This window comes from Podarcis erhardii, assembly GCF_964252035.2.
Source record: "Podarcis erhardii genome assembly, chromosome: 3".
Taxonomy (NCBI): Eukaryota; Metazoa; Chordata; class Lepidosauria; order Squamata; family Lacertidae; genus Podarcis; species Podarcis erhardii.
In genome coordinates, this window is record NC_138507.1 from 42,241,047 (window position 1) to 42,263,840 (window position 22,794).

The 22,794-nt window shown below is 45.4% G+C and overlaps 1 protein-coding gene across 1 annotated transcript in view; it reads right to left on the reverse strand.

Moving 5' to 3' along the window:
• Positions 1 to 18,794, reverse strand: part of TBX18 (T-box transcription factor 18) — a 40,111-nt gene extending 21,317 nt beyond the window's left edge. Inside the window, exons 1-4 of the mRNA XM_081857120.1 lie at positions 18,066 to 18,794; positions 15,566 to 15,761; positions 12,258 to 12,359; positions 2,813 to 2,984 (exon numbers count right to left, since the gene is read on the reverse strand). Of these exons, the coding sequence (XP_081713246.1) occupies positions 2,813 to 2,984; positions 12,258 to 12,359; positions 15,566 to 15,761; positions 18,066 to 18,360 (765 nt within the window). The 5' untranslated portion in view covers positions 18,361 to 18,794. The remainder of the gene's footprint in view (positions 1 to 2,812; positions 2,985 to 12,257; positions 12,360 to 15,565; positions 15,762 to 18,065) is intronic.
• Between the last annotated feature and the right edge of the window lie 4,000 nt (positions 18,795 to 22,794).

Genomic DNA, 22,794 nt, shown 5'->3' on the forward strand with positions numbered 1-22,794 from the left:
CTGAAGCGTCTGTAACCTGAGATACCACTCATAGTAGTATACATAGTAGCCGTAGGTATGCAACAGTGCTCCTGAAATAGAGTTAATTCACCTGTATCTATTGCTCAGCTTTACATCTCTCTTTCTAATGATACCATTGAGGTTGTAGATGTTCTAGATCAGTGCTAGCTCAGATGTCAGTTATGGGCAGGATGAGGACTAACAAACTAAATCTGGGCAAAACAGAGGTTCTTCAGTACAAAAGGTATCAGTTTCAGTATCCAACTGGTGCCATAAAAGAGGCTACACTCCCTCTGCTAACACAGCCTTGTAGCTTGAGAATGTGTTTGGACCCAGCTTTGGACCTGGGTTGTCAGGCTTCGGTCAGAAGCACCTTTGCAGAATTAAGATTGACATGCCAGCTGCATCTCTTTTCAAACTTGCTATGGTGATCTGTGTCTTAGTCACCTCTCATATCTTGATTTCTACACGACGCTCTGCCTTTGAACGCAGTTAAGAAATGTGAACTCGTTCAGAATGCAACAACCAGACTTGATTTGGAGGTGAAATATAGGGTTCATGTTTTTCCCACTCCAAGCACCACTTTTGTACTAACTACCTTGGCTTCCTATTAATTTCTGGATACGATCTGAAGTGTGAGTTCTAAAAAGCTCTAAGTGGCTGGAAACCAATTTGTCTGAATGTCTTTCTCTATATAATTCTGACCTAGAACTAAAGCATTCCAGACAGTTCCAGTCCCTACAGGTATTAAGGTGACCATGCAGAAAAAAGCAAACCTCCCTTCTGAAACTCTCTCATCCCACCCCAAGGAAATTCATTCCGATCCTTGCCGATTATATTCAGGAGAGAAATTAAAGCCTCTCTTTTTAATATGCTCTCTCAGATATTTTGGCTCGCTGAACTGAAACTGAAATAGTCTGCTGGGTTTTTTTTATTTATATATATATATATATATATATATATATATATATATATATAGCCTGTTATATTTTACTGTTTTTACTTTACAGTGTTCCGATCTCCTTAGTGAGGAAGAACAGGATACATATAATTTTTAAATAAATAAATATTCCTCTTCCATCTAATTCACCTGATGATTGCAGAATCAAACCCCAGCAATCTAGAGACAAACGAGTGCTCAAAGTTACAGAGACAAAAAGTTAAAATTAGCTTTCAGCTGGCTTACAAAAATGTATTATGGGATGGTTCGTTTATTTTCTAAAACATCATATTGACGTTTACAAAACAATTGGCCAGGCATTCCAATTTCCAACTCCTATCTCTGAAATGTTACTCGTGGAATTCGGGGGGGGGGGGGGGAGAGACTCAGGCAAAGTGCAAAACAGTTATGTGCGTCAAAATTCCATACAGCCTTAACTGAACTAAAGTCAGCACCGCTGTATTCCCAGACATTCTAAAACAACTGACCATTTACCTTGAAATTCCATCCTTCCTTAGAACTCAAAAGAAGCTGATTTTGTACAAGTAATTCCCAACAATTTGGCTAACAACTTGCTCGTGGAAGAAGAAGTAGCAGATTCATTCATAACTTCATTAAACAAAATTACAGACTCTAAAAGTGCTTAGAGTATTCAGTATGGATCAGGGCTACAAAACAGGCAGAGGTGGCCTTGAAGAAGTCATAGCATGCAAATCCTTCCCTCATGCGCCCAAGAGGGAAGTGTTCTCACAAGTGTGGTCATGTCTGTAGGAAGATTAGGATGGCCATCACATCCCTCAGTTTTTAGAAATCCACCTCAGTGTTCTCTTTAAAAGAGGTTAATTTATTCCTTTATTAACGAATTTTCAAAATGCTCAAAGAGTCCCGTCTCAAAACCATTTTATATAATTTTTTACCAAGGCAGGATATTTTAAGGATTAACTGAAAGGTATTAATTCACCTGTCTATCTTCCATCTCAAGAGAAAATGAAATATTACCATAGTGTATTTTGTCATGTGAGGTGTTGTCATAGCTAAACAATCTGGAGCCTGCAAACAGAACACTTAACTGCACAATTCCCCGCCAGTGTTGCAGACGTAATGAGCTTCAGCTGTGAAAAGGTCTTGCTCCATAAGGTAGGTAATAAATCACTATCAGAGGAAACGTAGCTCTCGTGTTGCTCCTTTTAAATACTGTTATTAACACCTCACGAGGCTTTCGCACAAATGATTTTATTTCTAAAAAATCATTAATTGAATTTTATTTTGCCCAGTTAAGGCTGCTAGATATCAAAGATGTTCACATTAAGTACAGACATATTGTTTCACCTTACAGAGGGGGGTCTGAAGACTATGTATACAATACCAATGTGTTCAGGTAGATCTGCACTTTCAGTTAAGTTAATTTAGGGCCTATCCATACTTCTGCTTGTAGGAAGCACAGATCCAAGCGGTTTTCTAGGCAAGAATCCAAGCAGTTTCTCCCTTGCCCTGTTCCTTTCCCAGGGAAAACCCGCTCTTTAGCTTTAAATCAGAACAAACAGAAACCCGCTGAAAACCCAATTTCATTTGTTCTGATTGAGCGCTAAAGGGGAAAGGCAGCTGGAAAAGCAGAAGTACAGATGAGCCCTTACTTAGGAAGCTCAGTTCTGCTTCTCCAACAGTCCAAATCATTCTACGAGGGGAAATGACACACAGTTACGGATGAATTGTTGTGGCGGGGAAGGGAAACATGTCTGTATCTAACCTGCCCTAAGCTTCACAAAATCAATCAGTTTTTGCTAATGTGAGAGTGTAGGTCAAAAAGAACTGTTGTTGTTTTTTAAATACAATTGATGGTTAAATGCGCACTGTAGAAAATAATATACTCACGTGTCCCTGGTCATCCAGTTCATTGTTTGTAAGTTTCAGTTTGTCAAAGCTAATCACCTGCCTCATCCAAGTCTCTCCTGAGGCGGGTGAATCTGGGTGGATGTACACACGGGGAGGAACCGGCGAATCAGCATTCCCAGCTACCATCCATTTGGAGCTGTGATAAACATACCTGTAGAAAGAAACCCAATATGCATGAGATTAAGAATGGAAATAATGTGGTAGCATTGCTTAATCGTTGTGGAGAAGCAAGAGGAGGGAGAAAAAACAGATGGGGGAAGGAGAAAGAGCGACTCACTTCTAGGCAGCAGTATTTATTTATAAAGGAGAAAAACAGTTTGGTACGGACTATTTTTGTTTTATTCAGCCCTTTTCCCCAAATTAAACTAGCTGTTGAAAATCTTCAACTGGGGGTTGCACAAATTAGCTAAATATCAGGAGGAATTCAGGAAAAGTTGTAGCCTAATATTTAACATTACAAATGGATTGTTTCAACTGAAAACAAAATTCTAGGAAGATATCTTTTAAAGGCCACAAAATTACAATAATTCTAAGCTTTATCTTATAACCAGAATAATATTTTCACTTATAGGTCAATCCATTTAAAATAATTTATTGAAAACTGAGCCAATGAATATATTTATGAAGTATTTTCAGCCGTTATAAAAAACCTCTGTAAGGTGAAACTTTTTAAAGCATTCTAAAACAGCCTTAGCTTCTTTGTGTGTGTTTTAATTTTAGGACATTCAGTTCTAAAAGGGAGTAAACATCGTAAGGGCTATTTGCTCTCACACTGAAAATATACACTGTTTAATTGTAATGTGGCACAAGTAATCACAGCTGACACAATCAAGACAAAATGGACATTTTGTCTTATAAAAGTATTTTTAAAATCTAGGTGTTATGTAGTGAAGTTTCACCCTGGGCCAACAGGGGGATACTGTACATAGTTTTCCCTCAGGTCCGCGTCAGTTATTTTAGGCGGGAACTCTGGGCTGTTGTTGTTACAATGTTGACAGCCGGCTGCCTATAAAAGCAGGCCGGCTGAGCTGTTTGCAGTCAGTTCTATTCCAGCTTACGAAATAAAGAGCTACTTGGAGAAATCGCTGTGTCGTCGGCTATGTCAACCCACAACTTAACACTGGCGACGAGGATGGGATGGATGGACATCAGAGCACAGCCAGATGCGGCCAGCCTCTGAACTGAGCTGAATCACAGAGCGAAATCACTGAGCGAAATCACTGGACAGAACCAATTCAGAGCTGACTGTTCTGGCTAGAGCACTGTGTTCCATCCATCGCCCTTCACGCCGGCATCGGAATCATGGCTGCACTTGTGCCTCTACCGCCGTTTGCGCCAGCCTCTGAATCATGGGATTCCTACCTCGCTCAGTTCGACTGCTACCTCCAAGCCAACGAGCTGACAGCAGTATCAAAGGATCGTAAGCGGGGCCTATTCCTCAGCCTCTGTGGGCCTGAGGTGTTTGAGACGGCCCGAGCATTGGTTGCGCCCGAAGCAGTCCAGGCAACACCATGGGACACGATCCAAGAGAAGCTCCGCAACCACTACGCACCAAAGCCGTCCAAGATTGCTGCCCGCCATGCGTTCTACCACCGGAACCAGGCAGAGGGGGAGTCAATCAACAACTACACCACCGCCCTGCGACAGGCTGCAATGCACTGTGAGTTCCGAGACTTAGACGATGCCCTGATGGATCGAATCGTCTGCGGGGTCCGGGACATCCATCTGCAACGGCGTCTCCTCGCCAAGCCAGACCTCACGCTGCAGAAAGCCATTGAGGAGGCTGTGGCCTCAGAAGCTGCTGAACGCTCCGCCCAGGAGATCCGCAAGTGCAGCAGCCCGCGTCTTGCTAGGGAGCCAGTTCCGGTGCATCATGAAGAGGCCAGCAGTCATGAGGCATCCTCCAGTGAAGGCGATGACGTGCACCAGACAAAGCGGGAGCACAGGAAGTTCCAACAGAAGTCCAAGGGCCAACCGGAATGTGCCGGCTGCGGAGGCAACCATTCCCGTGCCAAGTGTCGATTCAGAGACGCCATCTGTAGGAAGTGTTCCAGAAGGGGCCACATCGCTAAGGTCTGCCGATCGGCTCCGTCTGACACCCCCCCTTCATCGACTCACAAGTCCAAGCCTTCACTCCAGTCTGCCAAGGAAAGTTGTTTCGCTCTCACCAACTGCCGCTGCCCGTCTGGAACCACGATTGGCCAAACCGACTCGCCTACGCGACGCAAGCTGAACGTCACGGTGCTCATTGAAGGAGCTCCATGTGACATGGAGATCGACACCGGGTCTGCCCTGTCCATCGTGTCGTGGAGCACCATCAAAAGACTGGTACCCAGAGTGTCCAAAAGGCAACTCGACTCTCACCGCGTACACCTGAGAGACTACCAGGGAAATGACATTCCCGTGGTAGGCGTTGGCCGGTTCCGGATCGCCTTCAAGGATTTTTCGGGCCTGCTCCGGTTGGTGGTGGTCGAAGGTCAGCGGCCAAGCCTCCTAGGGCTAGACTGGTTTGATGCCCTCGGCCTGGAAGTCACCGGCATCAACTGCATCTCTAACGCAGAGACTGAGGGTCTGGTCAAAGACTTTGCCGAGGTTTTTGACGGCACCTTGGGGCAATATACAGGTACGCCCATCTCCTTTAGCCTTGATCCACAAGTCGCCCCCATCAAGCTAAAGCCACGCCGGGTTCCCTTTGCTCTCAAGGCTAAGGTGGACGAACAACTGGACAAACTGATCGCCCAAGGAGTTTTGGAGCCGGTTGACCACGCCAAGTGGGAAACCCCCATCGTCACGCCTGTCAAGCCAGATGGGTCGGTGAGAATCTGCGCTGATTACAAGTGCACGATCAACAAGGCACTTCAGCAGCACGCTTATCCGGTTCCTGTTGTCCAACACCTGCTGCATTCCCTGGGTGAGGGTAAGGTCTTCGCTAAGCTGGACCTTGCCCAAGCCTATCAACAACTGCCAGTCGATGATGCCACTGCTGAAGCTCAGACGATCGTCACCCACCGGGGGGCATTCCGTTGCCGCCGGTTGCAGTTCGGGGTGAGTGTGGCTCCTGGCATTTTCCAAAGCCTTATGGAGCGTCTCCTGCAAGGGCTTCCGGGCGTGGTACCATATTTTGATGACGTCTTGGTGTCTGCAGACTCACACCAGCAGCTGTTCGAGCGCCTCCGTGCCGTGCTGACCAGGTTCCAAGAGGCCGGGCTCAAGGTAAAGAGGGAGAAGTGCCAGATCGCCGTTCCACAGGTAGAGTTCCTGGGCTATCTTATCGATGCCTCCGGCCTTCACCCGACCACATCCAAGATCCGCGCTATCCAGCAGGCCCCCACCCCAAAGAACAAGACGGAGTTGCAGGCATTCCTGGGGCTGCTGAACTTTTATAACATGTTCCTGCCCCACAAAGCCACAGTGGCTGAGCCTCTTCACCGACTCCTTAGTACAAAGACGCCTTGGGCCTGGGGTCATCGGGAGACGGCGGCCTTCAACGCGGTTAAGGCTCTCCTTTCATCAGACAGTGTGCTGGTACAGTACAGTGAATCCAGGCCGCTGGTCCTTGCCTGCGACGCCTCACCTTTTGGCATCGGTGCTGTCCTTAGTCACCGTTTTCCAGATGGAAGAGAAGCACCACTCGCCTACTTTTCCAGGACACTATCTCTGACGGAACGGAATTACAGCCAGCTCGACAAGGAGGCATTGGCACTTGTGGCTGGAGTGAAGAGGTTCCATGAATACCTCTATGGCAGGACTTTTGACCTCATCACTGACCACAAGCCACTCCTGGGCCTCCTCGCCGGTGATCGTCCAACTCCACCGGTCCTCTCGCCACGCATGCTGCGATGGACTGTTTTCCTGGCTGCCTACTACTACCGGCTCATCCATCGCCCGGGGAAATCGATGGGCCATGCCGACGCCCTCAGCCGTTGCCCTCTTCCAGCATTTGTGGAAGACCCGGCTCCAGCTTCATCGCTCCTTCTGATTGAGGATCTTCCGGCAGCGCCTGTATCAGCTGCCACTGTGGCCTCCGCGTCTGCCCAGGATCGCACCATCAGCCGGGTGCTCAACTGGGTGTGGAGGGGGTGGCCACAAGGGCCTTTTGCATCGGAGTTCCAGCCCTTCGCAACCAGACAACATGAACTCTCAGCTCATCGCGGCTGTCTGCTGTGGGGAGACCGCGTCGTGATTCCCCAGGGACTCCGTCAGCGCGTCCTGGAGGCTCTGCACGTTGGCCACCCGGGAATTGTCAAAATGAAGGCGTTGGCTCGGTGTTATGTCTGGTGGCCTAATATGGACGATGCCATCACTGCCTGGGTGTCCGCCTGTCAAGCGTGCCAAGAGTCGAGGCCTGCACCACCGGCAGCTAAGGGACACACCTGGGAGACGCCAAAGACGCCCTGGTCGAGGGTGCACATCGATCTGGCTGGCCCCTTTCACGGCCGGACCTTTATGGTAGTGGTGGACGCCTATTCCAAATGGCTGGAGGTCGCCCTGATGCCCTCCACCACTACCGAAGCTGTCATCCGGGTGCTGCGAGGCCTGTTTGCAACGCATGGGTGTCCTGATGTCCTTGTCTCTGACAACGGACCACAGTTCACGTCAGGCACGTTTGAGCGGTATCTTTTGGGACTGGGCATCCGCCATGCCCTAACGGCACCCTTTCATCCATCCAGCAACGGGCAAGCGGAAAGAATGGTGCGCTCAGCAAAAGAGGCACTGGCGCGCCTGGACCGGGGAGACTGGCATGAGCGGGTCGCCGAATACTTGTTCGTGCAACACATCACCCCTCATGCGGTCACAGGGAGGAGTCCTGCTGAACTGCTTATGGGCCGCCGCCTCAGGTCACCGCTCGACCGGCTACACCCGGACTTTGCCGTGGCTGAACCCCCAGGCTGTGCCAACGCGCCACGGTCATTTGTCCCAGGAAACCAGGTCTTTGCCCGGAACTATGTGGGGGACATTCCTTGGGTGCCAGCCACAGTAGTGGGAGTCACTGGACCTCGCTCGTACCAGGTGGCACTCGAAGACGGACGCTTGTGGCGACGGCACATAGACCAGCTTAGGCGCAGGGTTGGGGACTTGGACACTACCGAGGTGCCCCCAACTGCGCTTGCGGCTCCAGAAGAGACACGTACAGATGGCGAGGCCCCACCTACACCTCCCTCGCAAACTGCCAGCGTGGAGCCGAACCAAGCCGCTTCAGAGGGTCTGCCAGACTTACCACAGACTCAGACCACTCCACTTGCGGAGGCTCCACCCACAGCAGCGGATTCAGGGGATTTGGTTCCAACGCCACCTAGGGTCGCACCACAGCCTCAGCAAGAACTGTGTGGCCCTCCGGACTTGGCTACCAGTCCCCGGCGGTCTGGCAGAGTTCCCAAGCGCCCAACTTATTTAAAGGACTATGTTGTTGGACAGGTATCACTGTTGGTCTAAGTATGGGAAATGTAACCGATATGCTTTTGTGCCTAATTGAACCATTACGCGTAGTGCTGTATATAAGGAAACCATTACGATTGTAACTAACGCCTTATCTCGGTGGGGAGGGGTGTTATGTAGTGAAGTTTCACCCTGGGCCAACAGGGGGATACTGTACATAGTTTTCCCTCAGGTCCGCGTCAGTTATTTTAGGCGGGAACTCTGGGCTGTTGTTGTTACAATGTTGACAGCCGGCTGCCTATAAAAGCAGGCCGGCTGAGCTGTTTGCAGTCAGTTCTATTCCAGCTTACGAAATAAAGAGCTACTTGGAGAAATCGCTGTGTCGTCGGCTATGTCAACCCACAACTTAACACTAAGGATGTCGGAGAATTCCGACAGAAATGGGAGAACTTGGCAGTGCTCACTTATTCATCCCATGACTGGAACAAAAATCAATCCAGCAATAATTATCAGTATTCACTATCACTCTTGTTTTCAGTCTGAAAATGATACGTAATTGATAACTCCCCTCATCTCATTTGCACTGTGTTTCATTTGCACTGAAATGAACGGTTCAGAGTAATGTAAACATAACGCAATTACGAAATTAATTGCATAATTATCTATGTAAAATTCTGTGACAGAAGAAAGCAAGACAAATAATGAAGCTTTTGTCAGAAGCCGAACTGCAGCAGACTGGAAACAGCACTGCCCCCAGCAAACACAGGTCGGAATGGAAATTGATGCCTTCTTACACCTATACACAAGCCAAAGGCCCATCTATATGCAACTGCAAACTCAGAACTCTTGCAAGTAGGCTGGAATTATGTGCTGGGCTGCAGTGAATATTAAAACAGTTCAGGGCACTGGAACTGGGCACTGGAGCCTCACAATTACTGGAATGGGGAGATCTATTGCAGTGATGCAGTCATAACCTAATCTATTTTATTACAGAAACTTTTTTTAAAATCACTGTCATTTTTCTATTTGCAAACTATACTGTACTATGGTCCTATCTCAACATTTCATTTCTTATATTTACAACAGCATTAAACATTAACGGGGCTTAAATAATTAATTATTAAATATCAGAAATTTATTTTAAACTGTTTATAGTTGAATAATGGCCTTGACATCAAGAGAAGCAGAACTGGGATCATTGGCTTGAATTCCAAGTGTCCCTTCTTCAAATGGAAAGGCTCATACCATTTGCTGAAAGGTTGTAGTCCTAGCAAACACTCCTGCTGGCTGATTCATCAATTTCCCTTCCCTTTGCAGATCCAGCTCCACCACTACCTATTCCAGATGGCCCCCTATCCCATAGAGCAGATGTTCAGGAGGTGAAGGGGATAGCAGGAAAAAGGGAGAAATCAGTGAAAAACACCCCTCTCTCTCTCTCTCTCTCTCACACACACACACACACACGCCACAGACAGAGGAAATGTCCCATGTTCTGCTCACAAGAACTCGGAATCTGATCCTAGGGACACAATCTACAAAGCGCTGGTCCCATTTAAGCCATTTAAAATAATATTAGTCATTTTAATTTTAATTAAATCCATTATATCAAAAGCTTTCTACCTCAGTTCAAGAGGAAAGGGGGGGAGGAAATGAGTATGCCGTCTGACATATAGAAAGACGGAAATGTACAACAAAATCATCTGCGTGTGTGAATCGCGGACATAAAATTCAGTCAAATCAATCTACTGGTGATTTAATTTCATTACTAATTTCAATCTTGAAATATGTTGTTGCTAACTTTAGAGATATGCCGTTGCAAAAAATATGCCAAATGTATGAGCGTTCACGAATACTTATCAAGTTCAATGGGATCTCCTCTGAAGAAAGCCTTATTTAGGTTTGTACGCTTAGACTAACTCATCAAATGTTATCTGATTCCAATTCAGACCCAAGACACTGATCTTTAAAAAACATTCTAATTTATGTTGAGCCAAAGGAAAGATTACTGACTACAATCCAGCCAGTTATACAATTTTAAGACTCGCTAAACAGTGTATCCAGTGTTTTCCTTTTATATACAGGGACAAATATTTGATGGAAATTTAATAACAATGTGGCAAGGGCAAACAAATTCAACTATCCCACAAGGCAAGCGTAATTATGCCATGCTCCTGCTAGTGCAAGGCACAACCTAGATGAAATAAAGTAAAACCGTAATGATCCTAATTATTCTGACACAGTTAAATTAACCATTTAAATCCATATATTCTGTCAAAACGTAGACCACCTGAAAGCAGCAATATTCCATATATTAAGAAAGTATCAGAAAGCTGCATAGATTCTTTCCCCAAATTAATGCTGGAGTCACAGCCTGGTATTACAACCATGAGTAAATTATGTTGGAAGCATGTCTCATGGGTACTTTCATGAAATGGCTACAAGCAAAAAATGGTAACACTCTCCAATGAGTGTACAGAGAGCTCTGTGTCAATGCAAAGGCTCACATAGCACCTTCATTTTGCATCTGTCACATGCTCAAGACACATTTCTTCATCTTGGCCTATGACACCTGAGATATTTTCAGTACCTACCCTATTCTTATAACAGTAATTTGCTTTAAACTGTTTTAATGTTGCTTTTTAAAATTGCCATAGCTCACTTATGTTGAAGGGCAGATAAGAAAGTCATCAACAACAAAAGAAATCATCCCAGTTTTCACAACACTTGTGGTAAATGCTCCATAAACCCATGAGGTATGAGCGTACACAACATTCTTTGCCAGGAAAAAAAATGGACACAGGCTTTGCTTATACAAAATTCCATGTCCATATCAGAGCCTGGACCAAAAAGCATTCTCTGTTCCTTAATATCATTCAGTCTATAACAGAACTGCAAGTTTGCCCTCATTTTTAAAATGTCAATTTGCTGAGAAACTTGTTAAACGTAAAACAGAAATAATAACGGCACATAATACGTACTGTACAGTAAGATGACTGGTTTAAAAAAGGAGCAAAAACTTCAGACCATATACAAGGCATGACTGAACCTATTTATACAACAAAGACTGAGAGGACTGGGAGTAGGAAAGTTAAGCATAAGGAAGCTATCTTCCTTAAGTTTGATAACTTGGGCTTCTTAACGAAAGAATTAAAAAAAACTGTTCTAATGATGGTATCATTAAAAGTGCTAATAGGCAAGAACAGGGAGAACCATTTGGGCAACCCTTCTTTAATGCAACAGCAAATATACTTGGGATGCAGATCTGTCATCTCTTAAATTGCTAAAAGAAGTCACTGTGTTCCCATTCCTACAAATTCATGCCAGGAGTTCTAGAGGGAAATGATTACTTAGATGTGCATTGCCTTGGTCGAGGTCTACATGATCAAGACCTTATGTTAAAGCATTTAAGGAGTGATTACTGATAGCTACTAGCCAATTATTGCAAATGGCTGCACAGACAGAAATGCTGTTAAATAACTAAACAAAGAAAGCCACCGAAAGTGCTATTCTGCAATTATACTCGAACCTGTGCCTCGTACAAGCACTCTCTTGAAATAATTTGATAGTTCAAGTAAGTTATATGTTTAGCACAGAATTTAAGTTTTTTTGCACTTACTTATCAATGTTTAATAACCTTATGCAGAGAACTGCTATCTGAATAGCCACTGAAAATATGCAATATTCTCTCATAGTGCTGTTCTTTAACTGGGTTAGAATAGTGGTTTATACAGGTTATGGACAATCCACCCCAGTCTTCCCAGCTTCAATAAGTATTCCCAAAGTAAGGGGGCTCAAGAACAGCAGCTTGTGATGGGGGGGGATACAATTTGGATAATGTAGAATGTGTTCAAAATATGAGCCAATGAACAAAGCAGTTCAATAAAACAAGCCTTGATTGTTCTCACACGCTTGGCACAAGGCACTTATTTTTCATGCAGGGAGATGAAGATAGGAATTTGGGAGTTAAGCACAACCTTCTGTTAATTTCCAAACTAGCAATATTCTTTTGCAGTTCCTGATATCCCAAAGTCTTATATACTGCAATTACCTGTATCTTTTGTTATCCACAGGGACAATGTCCATGGCAATATAGTATTGCTGATGAGGGTCTAGGCCTGAAATTTTCACTCTCATTGCAGGAAACATCCGTCTGAACACAGAAAAAAAAGAGCATTTAATAAAAAACAGACACGGAATACAGAAACAGCAACATGTTTGTGGAATCTACCTCCAACTCTTTTTCATTTAAAGTTATTTGTCGGAAGCTTCTCTTTTTAAATAATTATACTCATTCACAAAATAGACTTACGGCACATGCCTCCATGGATTTAATTTTTTTTGCTGAACAACACTTGTGTTTTTCCCCTGAAATTTCTTCAAAGAGCAAACTGCCAAATCATTCAGATGCAATTGTTAAGCATTTTTTAATGGAGATTTTCTTTTAGCAGTTTTTTTTTTTAAAAAAAGGTAATTCTAAGAAAACATGTGCTTAATTTGTAACTGTAATTCACAAAAGAACAGATTTTTCAGAGACTGAAGTTTGGATTCTAAGCAAATTGAAGTAATTTCTAAGCCACATAGATCATTGCATCCAGCACTGGCTTTGTATGCAATGAGCATCTTCCCCATGTACACAACTGTGTATTGAAATCATGAGCAGGACCACGTGTGATGCTTGGTTCTTATTTCCAGTGGAGGCTTGTACTGATTACCTAGATCACATCAAAAATATTTTTAAGAGAGTATTAACCATGAATCAGGGAGAGTGTCATTGTGACCACTGCCTGCTCAGGGGTTTCCCAATGGCATCTAGTTGCCCAGCGGGGAAACAGAAGGCTGGACTAAATGGTCTATGGTCGGATCCAGCGGGACTTTCCTTATATGCTTAAGATGACATTAGAAACAAGTCCCATTCAAATGAATGGGATTTGCTTCTGCAGAAATGCAATCAGGATTGGGCTACAATTTAAGTCTAAGGTTGCAGTCCTATACAAACTTAACTGGGAGTAAATCCCATTAAACTCAACGGGGTTTACTTCTGTGTAGACATGAATAGGATTTCACTAGAAGGTGAATTAGTTACTTGAGGTGCAATCCTAACCTGTTTTCTTATAAGAAATCCAACTAACTTCAAAGGAACTTACTCTCTAATAAATATACTCTGGTTTCTCTTCGGATTGCATAAATATGCTTGGGACTGCAGCCTTTTTATTATTTAACAATATCAAACAATTAGCAATTCTATAATGGAATTCTATGGAATGACAGTCTAAATATAGAATCATGACAATGCCATAGGATTTATTATACTAGTATAGACAAAGTACAATCAAAGAGCACAGCTCCCATTCATGTCAATTGGGCTTGCAGAGGGATTGTTTAAGCCAAGGGATGTGTTCTATGAATTCAGAAGATATGTAAAATCTTCATTTTTAGATATTATAAAGTTCATTTTCTTAGGGACAGGAATTGATATCAAATCTACACTAATACAAAGGTGCACATGTGAAGCTTTGCTAGAATCACACTGAAGTGGTTATAGGTTGTAGAAGTTTAAAATACATTTTATTTTCAAATTAACATATACCCGATACCTGTCTCTATTCATCTGTTTTGAAGGATATTTTTCACAAAGGCATGCTATATTTTTCTTTCTATACAAATGAACGCTCAATGCTATTTTCTTGTATTACTGATGTTGTTGGAAATGCATGAAATCAAAGTTAGATTTTGGAAGGGGGAAAGGAGTTATTGACATCATGGCTAACTAAAAAAGAGGGCAAAACTAGCTGCTGCTAACTAGTTCTTGCTGTTATTTCAGTGCACCTGTAAGATAAAAAAGAAAAATTTTGACAGGACAACTTTTAAGACAAATGTTGCCTTGTGCTGTTTAAGACTGCACTTCAATCATTAATAAAGCCCCTCTGAAAATGTAGAAGGTAACATATGGATTCAATAAAATATGTTTCTGTAATTTCTAATAAGTTCAGATACTTTTATACTGTGCAGGTTTTTACCATGTGTATCCTTTGGAAAGGGAAGAAAAAAAGTTATTTTAAGAACCTAGCATTCATGCCCTTTAACATAATGAACAGGAAACCTAGAAGTCCACATATTTCTATATCATCTGAAATGACTGTGGCCTATCCAGCTTTATAAATCAATTTGCTTAATTCATTAGGACATATTGACAGATTTGGGATCGTATTCTCAACTTTAAGCATTACAGAAATTAAGAGGCAATTTAAACATCCAGCTTCTGCAGCATAAAGACTTTGTATTTAATTAAGATGGTGGAGAAAGCTATCTTGTGAAACAACATGCTGCAACATATAACATCTTAAGCCATCCACATTGCAAAACCAAGAGAGATCAGTGGGTTCTCCTGTATTTATGGATTTGACTTGATCTTCCGCAATAATCTACTCAGAAAACATCTAGTAGAATTTTAATCATGCTAAAAATGTCAGGCACTGTACAGTGGTACCTCAGGTTACATACACTTCAGGTTACAGACTCTGCTAATCCAGAAATATTACCTCAGGATGAGAACAAAATCTTGCAGCGGCAGCAGGAGGCCCTATTAGCTAAAGTGGTGCTTCAGGTTAAGAACAGTTTCAGGTTACGAACGGACCTCCAGAACAAAGTAAGTTCTTAACCCGAGGTACCACTGTAATTATACACATGTCTTATATATATTTCTACAGAGTCAATACAGACTTCTTAAGAGGCAGATGGCTCACTTCTAAAATGACCCCATCACTTGTAAACAATTCAATTTTAAATCAAGTGATTTTATTTCAAGTACTCCAGATCAGGCTGTTAGTTTGCAAAGCCTTATTGCCACTTACTTTAAAATCAGTATCTCTAGGTCAGGGGCAGAATGACCTATCTAATAACCAAACCTTAAACAAAGGACACAGAATTCAACAGTTTACAAAGACCTGCTCACAAGTAGTTTAGAGTAACAGAATGCCGCTTGGAAATAAAACACCTTTTAGGATTGTTAAGCAGATAAACTAAGGCTATTAAGAGATGAATGGTACTGTTTTGAGGCAACTCCCTCCGGCTGAATGTGAGGGAGAGAACTGTCAAGAGTGCGCAAAATGGATGCATGGGATTCGCAACGGAATTTCGCGGGGAGGCAAATCCCTGCCAGGAGAGGAAACACAAAACCTCGGCCCTTCTCCAAGCGGCGCAGCGCCCTTGGCGCAAGCGGGAAAGGCGCCTAAGGGCGCTGCGGGCCTGCCGCTCTTTCCAAAGTGTTTCGGCCGCTCTTTCCTATGGCTGCCTGCCTGGCTGGCTGGGTCCGGGAGGCCTTGCTTTGCTCGTGTTGTTTCGCGTTTCGTTCCTTACCTCCCCGCCTTGGTGATGATCATCTCGGTGCCGATCTCGTGAAAGCGCTTCCAGAGCTCGGCGCCCTGCAGGTCGACGCGAGGCACCGGCGGGGCCAGCAAGGGAGAAGCAGGCCGGGAGGAGCCTTTGGCCTTGGCGGGGCCTCCGGGGGACAGCGGCGGCGACGTAGCGCTCAGGAAGCTGTCCTCGCAGCCACCTGCAGGAGGGGGAAAGCGGGCGACGGATTAGAGAGCGCGCCGGGCAAAGAAACGCGAGGCCCGGAGGCGCCAAACCTCGAGAGGCGCGGGGCGCAATGTGCCCTTATGGCTGCCTTAACGCGTCTTTGGCTACTCGGGAAAGGCCGGCGCCAAACCTCGAGAGGCGAGGGGCGCAACGTGCCCTCACTGCTGCCTTGCGCGCCTTCTCGGGAAAGGCCGGCGCTTCTAGGGATCAGGGGCCAAGCCGAGAAAGGCCCAAGCCGGCGGCCCCTTCCTTCTCCCAGCGGCACGTGCGTCCTGCGCCTTCCCCCGCGCCGCGTTTTTGCTCGCTTCGGCGCAGCCTGGCGCGCTCCTCTGCGCGGGGCCAGAACGCACAAGGAAGAGGGCCGGGAAAGGGATTCGCTTGCAGAAAGGCCGGGAAGGGAAGAAGTGCCCGTTTCCCTCACCGACACACCAGGGAGACGAGCCCCGGAAGGGGGCCGGGGTCGGGGGGAGGCGGTAGCAGGCGCGCGCGCGTCCTTGCGAAAGACGTGGCCCTTCCTCCGAGCAGAAGGAATCCCCGATTGGGGTCAACAAGGGCGGCTTGAGGGAAGCCGGCCTCCTCGAGCCCGTCTGCTGGGAGGTCGAGGGCCTTCGCTTCGAGGAAGGCCCGTCGGTGTCAGTGGAAATCCCCAACCAGGGTCAGGATCGAGCTGCCAATCTAGCTCGAGGTTCATCTTTTCCTCCATAATAGCGCAACTCCGCGCAACAGCAGTTTTAAGATCCTCGGTTTTTCTGCAAGATTTAGAGTCTTGCAGCATCTTTATGATGGCATGAGTTTTCATAAACTACGGCTATTTTCTTCGCTGAACGACATGCCTTTTCGCTGGGGAACTTTTGGGCAGGTTCTGCAACAGTTCTCGGGGATTATGAGGTGCAAAACTGCGCAGGCCCAAATGCTATAAAAGTATACATGATCGTAGCAATAAAATCGGCGTTACAACTGTACTGTAGAGACGTTCTTAAGATTTCTGTGGGTTACACCTAGGTTGCCCGTGCGACCCTAGACGCTACTGAGCAAGACCCACTGAGTTCAATTATAATTTACTCCCAGATAAGTGGGCATAGGATTGCAGTCTAAAATAGAAAGCCAAGCATTCCAATCCAAAACACATTTGAAAATAAATCCTAAGGATTTGAAATGGATTAAATATAAAATGGATTAAATATAAAAGGAACTGGTTTCTTTATTTTTATAAAGGATGTTAATCCATTTTCTCGCCAAATAAATCCCTAAAATAATATACTAGTCATTTTAGTTCCATTTTTTTGTGGGAGGGCACCAAAATAATAAAAATGAATGACTAGAAACAAATTATATGGAATGTATTGTTCCGTATAATTATTATTCGTATATGTTTATTTGATATTTAATAAAAGACACCCAACATCTTCTGACTCTGGGTGCACTTAAAACCTCTGTGTTTCTAATTAGTTAAAGCTGAAGCAGATATGAAAACAACAGTGTGGAAAAAAGACCGAGAATGTTATTAAGTATCTGTTCATTAGTTTGGCACCTAAACAGAACAATTAAGACATAAGTGGGTGTGCTTGAGCATTCCTATTAAGAAAAAAAAAATATGTCAGCTAGAAATCGTTAAGACTGGATTTTGTATAAACTAGATGATTTATTAACTCAGCTCTAAAATAAAATAGGATGAGCTATATATGTCAGGCTAAATAAGGGTTTAAACCATCTGCAATTATCTGATAAAATTAAGAACATCTAATAGTACTATCACAACCAGTAATTTAAAGATAAACCCCTCATGTATATAATTCCTTTCTGTACCAGTAAGATTTACGCAGGCCTGATTTTGTGCCCACTGTCTGAAACCAAGTACCGTAACCCGTTTGGTTTAGCGTCACAAGACTCTTGTGTTCGCATGCCTTTGGGCACTTCTTTGGGATCAAGTCCCATTGAACTCAACCAGATGAGGGTTGATCTTGCATTTTCCCCCACTCGCCCACCCACTCAGACCTGGGAAAGCTGCGGGGGGGGGGGACACTTGGGCACAAGGAAGATCGCCTGGTTCTTAGCAGGGGACCCAGGGCAAACTCTGGGCCATGACAGCTGTCCCCGGAGAGGCCACTCGGTTTGGGTGCAAGGAAAGTACGATCGCCCCCCACCGGGTGGGGGGGAGCCTTCGGAAGCGGGGCGCCTGGGGAGACGGGCTTTCACGGAAAGGAGGGGAGCCCGAGAGGGGCATTCCCCACCCCCCACCCCCCACCCCCCAGGCCGGGGCGCTACCTCGCTCACTCACCGGGAGGCAGAGCCCGGACGCCGCAGCTCCTCTCGGCCGCGGCCGGCCCCGTCTCGGCGCTGGGCGCCAAAGCGTCCGCGCCTTCGGCGGCGCCCTTCCCGCAGCTGCTCGCCCCTTCGGCGGCCGCCGGTGGCGCCTCTTCCCCGGCCGCTTTCCTCCGCTTGGGCGGCTGCTGCTGCTCCTGTTGCTGCTGCTGCTGCTGCTGCTTCTCGGCGCCGATGAGGGCTTCCACCGAGAAGGCGTGCGCCTTGAGGCTCAGCATGGCGCACGGGGACGCTCGCCTTTTCTCCGCCATGCCCGGGCCGGGCTGGGAGCCCTCCGCCACTCTCTCCCGGGCGCCTGATCGCCTCCTTCCAGGCCGCGCCGTCCGCCTTCGCGTCGCCTCCTTCTCTTTTACATCCGACTTCAGGCAGCCCAAAGAGGTTTGGGGTTCGTGTCCCCCCTCCTCCTCTTCTCCCTTTCCCTTCTCTTTTCTTTCCAAGCCCGATCTATTCCTTTTTGGAAAAGCAGCGCTTCTCTTCTTCTCCTCTCCCTCCTCCCCCCCCTCCTCCTCCTCTTCTTCTTCTTCCTGCAAGCTCTGCTTCGTCTGAGGGGCCAAACAGCTCTGACATGGGTAACAAACGCTCTGCGGACACAAATTAGGGCTTGTAATTGAAATTTGTTGCCTTGATCTGTCAGCACTTCCAGGCAGGAGACCGGTGGGAAGAACTTGCTCATTAGTGTCAATAAAGGGACGGCGACGGGGCGGAGCCCAAAGGACCGGAACGGCTGTCAATCAGGAGGTGCCCTCGGCCAATCAGAAATTACGGGTCCCCTCACCCTCCCCCCCCCCAAAACCGGTTGCTTCTTCCTTAGAAGGTTATGCAAGTGGATGGGGAGCGGGGGAGCAATCTAAGGGGTGCCTGCCACCCTCTCTTCCGTTCCTAGCACCCCAAAGTAACCCCGTCTCTTTCATATTCTTACAGCCCTTTGCTTTCTCCAGGCAAGGTGCTGGATTTATCTAGCATTTAACCAAAAATCAACTAAATCTAGAAATTCAGATCTGGTTGGTATCAGGAGGAAAGGGGGGGCTGGTTTCTAGTGCCACCTCCTTGGGGAGACCCGTTGGGTGGCTCTGGGAGAGTCCTGGTGTTTCAGCCTCAGTTCTCCATCCGTAAAATGGAAATAACCGCGACTGTGTAATGTGTGCTCAAGCAGTGTAAATGTTGCAGAAGGAGAAGTCTCAGAATGTTTTACAAAATTACAGACAGCTCAGGCTGGTATAGCGCAAGCCGTTTGCAATCGTTTTTCACTTTGCTCCCCAACCCCCAAATAAACAATAAATAAACTGAGATATAAACTTATTTAAAGTATGGCAAATTTTTTATTTAGAGGCGGAGAGAATAATTAATGCATTCTTATGGATATATTTCCTAAGGGCAATTGTTTTGTTCCTTTCCAGCATAAACTGAGCAGTGAACGTTTAGTTTTTAAAAATATTAATAGTAAAAAAACACACCACATGTGTAGAATAAGAGCTACATATTTAATCCTCCATACAGAGGGATCTTTAGACATGTTTAAAACTGCACCCGAGCACTGAAGACGTAGCGCACCATTTACTGGGAAGTTCTCCTGCGCAAGAGCACAGACCGTTGTTCCTATATTCTTTCAAATGTGAATTGAACATAAGGATTTTTTTTCCTCGGTGAAAGCAGGATCCTTTTATTTCCATCAGTTATATTCCCAGGAGTCTGCGACTCCCATAAAGTCAATGCGGGTATAGTGCCACCCACTGTCTCCCTTCCCCTCATATTCCTCCTTAGAGTCTAACTAATGACCTAGGACTGAAAGCTTTAATCAAATAATAGATACAATTCATCGGATAATATACCGACTGCAAGGTTAAAATATAATTTTAATCTCATATGAATTTGTTTCTGATGGTGCCTGGTAAATAAATATTAATCCATGCACCACCTCTTCTGTTTTAAACCCCCCCCCCCTTTTTGCGATTCAATTGATAATTTCCCAAACGATTAGCATACAACCTGGGGCAGATTATACAAATTAACCACACTGTATACACTTTCCAAATTGAACTGTGGACCTCGTTATGCTTATTCAAAATTATGTACGCTATCTTTGCGAACATTCTCAGAAGCGAAGATAAAATAAGTTTTTTTGTTATATGGTCATTAAAAAAGTTATTTGTTTATTGCCTCTGGAGAAAGCCAGTCGGGTGAACAGCCCTAGAATGTGTGTGTGTGTGTGTTCTTTTCTTGCTCTGGGTGTTTGTAGTACCAATTTAATTTTGTCACTAAAATTCTTAAATTTATAAGCAACAAGCGGGCTTCATCCCAACACTGCGAGCAGGCTTCAAAACCATCTCTCTCTCCTCTCTTCTGCTCTCTTTGTGAACGTGTGTGCCTTTGATGGCGGGTAGTTCTACACCCCTATATGCATTTTCTTAGAAGAAAATACTGCTGATTTCAGCTGAGCCTTTTTCTAGGTACAATAATCACACCAGAGAGAGAGAGAGCTGTCCCTGACAGAGTTGTGGCATCGTTACCTGATTTATTTCACCAGTAATCATTTTCAGATCCAAACTGTATTTATTAAATATTTATTTATTGCTCCCCCGCCCCGCTGCCAGCTTGGCCTTACGTTGTTATTTACTATTGTGATTCCTTTATTCGATTTCTCTCCCTCCCTTCCCCCCAAAGGAGACCGAGACAGGGGCAAATATCACCTCTCCCTTTTACAGATGAGGCTACCTTTGCAGTTGGGCGGACATCTTTGTTCTTTAACTAAGCAGGTTATAATACTGGTCGCCTGGAACTAGAGGCATTCAGACACAGTGACTTGCCATTCGCATACTGTGATCATTCCGAAGGAGCCCCAGGGTTGTTAATGGGATTACTCTGGAGCAGGTAATCTCACAGCCTAACACACTCAGTTGGAACCCACCATGGAAATAATCTAGGTCGGTTTTGGGGTTGTTGTTTTTAACTCAATTTATTCTACAATGAATTATGAACTGCATAGTTTAATCTAAGAGGGATTCGTGTTTCAGTTTTTGTCCCACTTTTAAGCCACAGCGGAGCAGCAATTTTCTTACACAGTGTGTCGATGTAGTTATTTATTTTACTCTCTTTGGATGAGCAATCCTTTCCCCGAGCACATTTTTGAGAGTCTGAAGTTGAATGCGCGCGTGTGTGTTTCCCTCCTGTTCGTTTATAATATTGTTTTTATTGTTGCCCTTTCTCCTCTTAAAACGATGCATCTCTGGAGCCTGAGCAACAGAGCGAATGGGAACGTTTGGAGGATGGAATTTAACGTGTCACAAAAAATGTAAATCCATCTGTCGCTTCCTTGGCGGCCGGGGCAGTTGGAGAGGCCAGCGTTTACAAGAAGCGGACTCTGGAAGTTCAAAAGCTTCGGTGATAATTCGCTCCCCATCTATACACATACACACATGCATATATAATCACTACTCTCCTGAGCAAACCTGGTTAAAGGTCAGTGCCACTGATTTTTAACGCGGAGCTTCCTCCACGTTATGCTATGGATCGGGCTGTTAATACTGCTAGCCAAGCAACAAAGCTACGCTCCAAGCCCTGCCCCATTGATTTAAGCCGGTTTGGCCCTGACGCCCAAGGAGCGCTAAGCTTTAAAGCTCCTGCGAGAGTCTTAGAGAAAAGAGGTCGCTGGTGGGTCTCGGTGGGGCGGCTCTTTTCGACTGGGGTCACCCGGGCAAGCAGTTGCCAATGGCGGTCTGCCCTTTCCACTGGAACCTAAAGCAGCAACGGGTCTCCTGGGGGAAATACTTTTCCTCCTCGGTCTTGTCTTGTGTCCAGAGGGGTAAATCGGGGGGTTGATCATTATTAGTATTTTCTTGGAGAAATAAAGGGTCGTTCGGGGGGGGGGCGGGGATCAGCAACAGAGTTTATCTGTAGAGGCTGCAGTTCTGTGCACGCTTCCTTGGCAGCAAATCAAAGTGACTCTTAAGCAGACAGACGTGTGCCAAGGAAACGCTTCGCTTTATGCAGGAAGAGAGAGACAAAATAGACTTCTTCTGAGCTTTCCTTCCTTCCTTCCTTCCTTCCTTCCTTCCTTCCTTCCTTCCTTCCTTCCTTCCTTCCTTCCGTCCTGGGTCTCTCTTGCTGGTGTTAAAGGGCATCTAAGAAATTCTCCACAAGTTTAACCATTCAGCTATCGACCCAAAGAGTAACAAACACATTCAATCGGCAGAAAGCAATGTCAATTGAACGCAACTTTCTTTCTCTCTCTCTCTCTCTCTCTCTCTCTCTCTCTCTCTCTCTCTCTCGTTGTTTGACTTAACAAGACCCCTTAACAGGAAAGGGAAGAGGAGAAGAAAGGGAAGTGGGAGATAAATAACTTTGAAACAAATGTATTCCCGTGTTTATATATATATAGTTACAGTGGTACCTCGGGTTAAGTACTTAATTCGTTCCGGAGGTCCGTTCTTAACCTGAAACTGTTCTTAACCTGAAGCACCACTTTAGCTAACGGGGCCTCCCGCTGCCGCTGCACGATTTCCCTGAAGCAAAGTTCTTAACCTGAAGCACTATTTCTGGGTTAGCGGAGTGTGTAACCTGAAGCATAGGTAACCTGAAGCGTATGTAACCTGAAGCGTATGTAACCCGAGGTACCACTGTGTGTGTGTGTGTGTGTGTGTGTGTGTAGTTACTAGGGGGGCAAAGCATTTGACAGGGCACGATTAAAG